General features: G+C 45.5%; 1 protein-coding gene across 1 annotated transcript; it reads left to right on the forward strand.

The window, feature by feature from the left end:
* Positions 1 to 645: 645 nt before the first annotated feature.
* Positions 646 to 5,175, forward strand: RPS11 (ribosomal protein S11; the record flags this gene model as incomplete). Its single annotated transcript, XM_056532501.1, is given in 4 exon segments — positions 646 to 777; positions 2,429 to 2,504; positions 2,836 to 2,965; positions 5,000 to 5,175. Coding segments are annotated over 4 exon segments (462 nt in total), but the record flags the coding sequence as incomplete, so codon positions are not given.
* Positions 5,176 to 6,375: the final 1,200 nt, after the last annotated feature.

Consider the following 6,375-nt stretch of genomic DNA (forward strand, 5'->3'; position numbering starts at 1 on the left):
ATCTCAGGCACTGAGCAGTCATTCGGCGATCGGACAGCGAGGAGGCAGGTAGGGATCCTCCAGCTGTCTTGTAAGCTGTTCGGGATGCCGCGATTTCGCCGCGGTGATCCCGAACAGCTCCCTGAGCTTACCGGCATGGTTTCACTTTAGACGTGGCGTTCAACTTTGAATGCCGCGTCTAAAGGGTTAATAGCGCACGGCACCGCAATCAATGCCGCGCACTATTAGCCACGGGTCCCGGCCGTTGTTAGTGGCCGGGCCCGACCCGCTATGGCGCAGGGCCATGCCCAGGCCCGGTGTTATAGATCGGGAGGGGACTCATGACGTACGCGTACATCATGGGTCCTTAAGAGGTTAACATTCTCTTGCTGTCAGAAAAAAGTGTAACCTAGTTTGTGTACAGCAGTGTTTCCCCAACCAGGGTGCCTCCAGCTGTTGCAAAACTACAATTCCCAGCATGCCTGGACAGCCAACGGCTGTCCAGGCATTCTGGGAGTTGTAGTTTTGCAACAGCTGGAGGCACCCTGGTTGGGGAAACACTGCTGTAGAGTCTGTTCTGCCGCCGATACAATTCCACTCACAAAGATTCTACTTCATATCATTCTGTTCATCAACACTAATGCCTCCTTGTTTTTACCTTTGCAGACTGAGAGGGCTTATCAGAAGCAGCCAACTATCTTCCAGAACAAGAAGCGTGTGCTTCTTGGGGAGACTGGCAAGGAGAAGCTACCCCGCTATTACAAGAACATCGGTCTGGGATTCAAGACCCCCAGAGAGGTAATTTGTTTAGTGTTCCTTTTTTATAAATGTATGTTTTTTTTTTTTTTTTTGAAAAACACTGCTATAAGTGACATTTCATATTCGGTTGTCAAGAATAGAGATGAGCGAACTTACAGTAAATTCGATTCGTCACGAACTTCTCGGCTCGGCAGTTGATGACTTTTCCTGCATAAATTAGTTCAGCTTTCCGGTGCCCCGGTGGGCTGGAAAAGGTGGATACTAGGAGACTCTTTCCTAGGACTGTATCCACCTTTTCCAGCCCACCGGAGCACCGGAAAGCTGAACTAATTTACGCAGGAAAAGGCATCAACTGCCGAGCCGAGAAGTTCGTGACGAATCGAATTTACTTTAAGTTCGCTCATCTCTAGTCAAGAACTCTGCAAGGATTTTGAAAAAATTGTACATAAAAACAATTGTCACCAGTAGTGGCTACATGGCACTTGGTACTTAAATTATTTTTTATTTTTTTTAACTAATGTGCCGAGGCTGTAGAATAAAACAAAGCTTCTACCGGACTCCCTTGCAGCTCCCTCTATAAGCACCTAGGGGGTGTTGGAGATTTATCAAAACTTGTGCAGAGAAAAAGTTCACCAGTTGCCCATAGCAACCAATCAGATCGCTTTCGCATTTGAAAAGGCCTCTGAAAAATGAAAGCGATCTGATTGGTTGCTATGGCAACTGGGCAAATTTTCCTCCGGACGGGTTTTGATACATCTGCCGCAGCAGTTCACGGAGTTGAAGAAGTCACATCATGTCGTTACTCAACCAGTCACTGGCGAAAGCAGGGTTTCCCATCCAGTGTGCTTCCAGCTGTTGCAAATATAGAACTCAATGCATGCCGGGGCTGCCAAAGGTTGGTCTTTTGCAACAGCTGAAGACCCCCTGGTTGGAAAATACTGGGCCACAGTGATGTCCGGCCTCAGTCAGTGATTGGCTGAACGGCGTTGTGGTGTCTGCAGCTCTGAAGTGCTTTGTTGCCTAATAACGGAGGCTGAGGGGAGTGAGTTTTATATAGGAAAGGTGATAAGTATAAGATTAAATAGGGACTGGCAGCTGGAATCCCCACTTATTGTTGTAAATACAGGGTCCTCCTCTGTGTGGATGCACTGGCGGTTGCCCTACCTACTGCGCCATCCATTTGCTATGGTACTGCCAAACATGGCAAACTAGGGCACTTGTAAGTTCTATAAGGTGAAGGAGCAGCAGCTTCTGATTGGTGGGATTCCCAATGGTCAGGTCTGTAGAAATGTCTGCAGGTAACTTCAAAGGAAAACTGTCAGCTTTCTCCCCCCGCACTAACCAGTGGTACTGGCTGGTATTGCGGAGGACGCTGATCAGTTTCATGCTTACCCTGCCCGGATCCGCCGCTCCATAATCTATCAGCGTCCCCCGCACTACCAGTCAGTACCACTGGTTAGTGCGGGGGGAGAAAGCTGACAGTTTTCCTTTAGTCAGTCAGCTCTCTATTATACATCAAGGAGACTGTGCTGAGCCACAAGATGCACAACTCCTCTAGAAAATGCTGCCAACTTGTTTATTGACACACAGGATAATAAGGGCTTGACCTGAGTGGAGGTTCCTTTTTACCAGCATTATGTTTTAATACATATCTTGAGTCACTTTACCACAATTCTTCTCTTGTTTTCAGGCAATTGATGGCACATACATTGACAAGAAATGTCCCTTCACCGGTAACGTCTCCATTCGTGGTCGTATTCTTTCAGGTAAGTGACTGTTTGGCTTTTTACCTTGTACATTTGGTTTCTTGTGTGGGCCTACATGGTGCGTGTTGGATAGTTCTGGGCTAGCTAGGCGGGTAGTTTCTAGTCCAGTTGGTTAGATTAATTTTTGTACTCTTCCTCTTTTTACATTGTTTAAAGCAGTGGATCCCCAAATATTGGATAACTACAACTCCCAGCATGCCTGGACAGCTGTTGGCTGTCCGGGCATGCTGGGAGTTGTAGTTTTGCAACATCTGGAGGTCAACTGTTTTGGAGACTACTGGTCTAAAGTCTTCACGCTTCTTGTGTTTTTTTCCTCTCTCTCTCTGTTCAGGAGTGGTCACCAAAATGAAGATGCAGCGCACAATTGTCATCCGCCGGGACTACTTGCATTACATCCGCAAGTACAACCGTTTCGAGAAACGCCACAAGAACATGTCTGTGCATCTGTCCCCCTGCTTTAGGTAAGATGAAGGCGACCAATGCCTTGTGTATAAAAATATTATTTAAAGAGGTATTCCAGGATCATCTTTCAACTGTGCTACAGGGGCTGTAAAGTTAGTGTAGTTCATAATCTAGTGTCTGTACCTGTGTGTGATCCCCCATCACACACAGGTACAGACACTAGATTATGAACTACACTAACTTTACAGCCCCTGTAGCACAGTTAAAAGATGATCCTGGAATACCTCTTTAAATATTTTTTATTTCACAATTCTTCTGTGAATATCGCCCCAATATTTTTAACAGCATACAAAATCACTCAAGTCTTGGGATTTCCCAGGTTGCAGTGGGCCGAGACCTGACATAATTAGTCAGTTGATCAGAGGGAGCCAGTCCTGCTTCAATTTTGCAACAGCTGTAGGCCCCCTGGTTAGAAAAGTGTTTCAAAGGGTGGGGTGACTGATGTGTGGGAGGAAGGAAAGTGATCTCATCCTTTTAAGTATGGAACTGTGGGATGTGTAGTTTAGAGAATGAAATCAAACAGGAAATACCCCGTTCTGGCAGGTAAGTACTAAAATCACCTTATGGTGGATAACCCCTTTGTCATAACTTCAGGGACTGATGCATCTATCTCTGTATTCTGCACCTGTTGTCTGTATCATCACCTGTCAGCATGGATACAGAACAGTATAGGGGATCAGGCAGAGCAGATCATTGAGGTATAAAAGTGCTGGTGACAACAAAATGTTCACTTCACTCTTGTGTAGGGGCAGAGCTGTAGAAACTCTGGGTGAACTTCCTGGTGAATCCTACAAAATGCAACAGATTAGCCATACACAATGGGTATTGGAAAGGCTGTGTTGTCTTATTGTGGGGGTCCAAGCGCTGCGATCTCTACTTAATGGGGCCACGGCAGCCCGCAGGAAAGGGGCATTTTGTCCCCCGCATGGCGCTGCATCTGACAAGCTCCCTCCATGTATCCCATAGAGATACACGGAGAGGGCGTGTCTGCCGCGTCTTTCTGCGGGGGTCGGCAGGGCGTTTGCTGCAGTTCCATACAGGAGATTGCAGGGGGTCCCAGCAGTATGACCGCCCTCAATCTAACGTATCCCCTATCCTTCAGATAGAGGGAAAGTAATATTCCACTACAGTAATCCTTTATGGTAGAATGGTGCAACTGGTGAAAAAAACACATTAAAATCAGCTTTAGGAAACTTCTGCAGCTTGTGTAACCCTTTGCAGTTCTGACTCCAAATGTGGATTACTGTAGGGGGTCCTTTGGGTGTCTTGGATTGTCTAGAAGAATCATAAGAAGGGCTCTCAACTAAAGCCATTTTCACACAAGAGTAATATGGAGGCAATTTTGCATTTGCTTTCCTGCTGCAAGTTCTGACACTTGCAGCGGTAAGACTACAATTAGATTAGAGATGAGCGAACTTACAGTAAATTCGATTCGTCACGAACTTCTCGGCTCGGCAGTTGATGACTTATCCTGCATAAATTAGTTCAGCCTTCAGGTGCTCCGGTGGCTGGAAAAGGTGGATACAGTCCTAGGAAAGAGTCTCCTAGGACTGTATCCACCTTTTCCAGCCCACGGGAGCACCTGAAAGCTGAACTAATTTATGCAGGAAAAGTTATCAACTGCCGAGCCGAGGAGTTCGTGACGAATCGAATTTACTGTAAATTCACTCACAGTAAATTCGATTAGTCCCGAATAGAGATATAAGTTCGCTCATCTCTAAATTAGATACAACTTATTTTTGCAAAAGTTACTTTATGGCCAGGGCAGCAATGATGTGTGCCAGTGTTTTTCCTAACCAGGTGGCTACTAGCTGTTGCAGAACTACAACTCTCAGCATGCCCGAACAGCCTTCGGCTGTCCGGGCATACTGGGAGTTGTAGTTCTGCAACAGCTAGTAGCCACCTGGTTAGGAAGGATGGATTGTATAGGCCAGAGTTGATCAGTGACAACCTTCCCTTTTAGGATTCCTCTACACTGTGTTGAAGTCATGTCTTTATTCTCCTTTTGAAATGACGATATTTTTGTCTTACAGGGACGTCCAGATCGGAGATATCGTCACTGTCGGAGAGTGCCGTCCTCTCAGCAAAACCGTTCGATTCAACGTTCTGAAAGTAACAAAAGCAGCTGGAACCAAGAAACAATTCCAGAAGTTTTAAATGTAAATCAGATGTTCTTTCAGGTCAAATAAAACTTTATAAAAACATCAAATTTAAGATTTATTTATTTTCCTATTCAAATTAATTACAGGACTTCTGGATATTTTAGGTCACTTGTTGAAAGAAATGCAGCCATATGTGCTTTTAGGATTAAAGGGGTACTCTGGTGGAAAAAAAAATTTTCAAATCAACTGGTGCAAGAAAGTTAAACAGATTGGTAAATTACTTCTATTTTAAGATCTTAACCCTTCTAGTACTTATCAGCTGCTGTATACTACAGAGAAATTTGTGAATTTCTTTTGTCTGACCAGTGTTCTCTGCTGACACCTATGTCCGTGTCAGGAACTGTCCAGAGCAGGAGAGGTTTTCTATGGGCATATGTTTCTAATCTGCACAGTTCCTGACGGCAAATGCAGAAAAAGTATAATAGAAAGATTTTACCCCTCCCTGATGTCTTGGATCCACTCCTGATTTTCTTACAAAAACTCAGGCAAAAACATTAACCTTTGCAAAGCTCTAGATCAGTGTTTCCCAACCAGTGTGTCTCAGAGCTGGTGTGACATTTTTGATGTAAAATGGACTCGCCCCTTTTATAATATCCTGTAGAACATGAGACTTGCATAACCAAGTAGTGCAAACCTTGGATATCATTCTCATGTAAAACACTGAATGTCTGATGGATCAATTTCATGCCAAATGTGAAATGTCTCGAGTGCTTCATTGGGGAACACAGGACCATGGGTATATGCTGCTTGCCACAAGGAGTCTGACACTAGGCAAAAAACCCAAAAGGTTGGCTCCTCCCTGCAAGATATACCTGGCTCTGAGCAACTCCGTTTTAGATTAGTGTCAGCAGGAGGCAAACACATGTCTGGAGCTCTCCAGGCCTGGTCTTATTTATTTTTTCCTAGTATCAGTGTCTAATTAGATTTTCTCTCCTTTGTTTTGTCTAGCGTGGGGCAACAGGAGCATGGCACAGCTTGATTTGGGTTACGGTGCATTGCTGGATAGACCGTTAACCCCTCCTCTCCATCAACCAGCGTCTGGTGGTGTACCCAGGGTCCGGGTTCCCCATTTGCCCCTGTTTGCCAGGCTGGCTTAAGGCAGGTGGCCCCTAGCTGGTCAAAGACTAGATAGGTGAGTATGTCCATGTGGTATGGCTTCCCCCTCTCCCCTGGACCTGAGGTGCCCTTTTTCACTTGGCGGCATCATTGTCTGGGATGCCAGGGTTTCTCATTTCTCTGGTGCTGGA

Source organism: Hyla sarda, chromosome 7 (assembly GCF_029499605.1).
Source record: "Hyla sarda isolate aHylSar1 chromosome 7, aHylSar1.hap1, whole genome shotgun sequence".
Classification (NCBI taxonomy): domain Eukaryota; kingdom Metazoa; phylum Chordata; class Amphibia; order Anura; family Hylidae; genus Hyla; species Hyla sarda.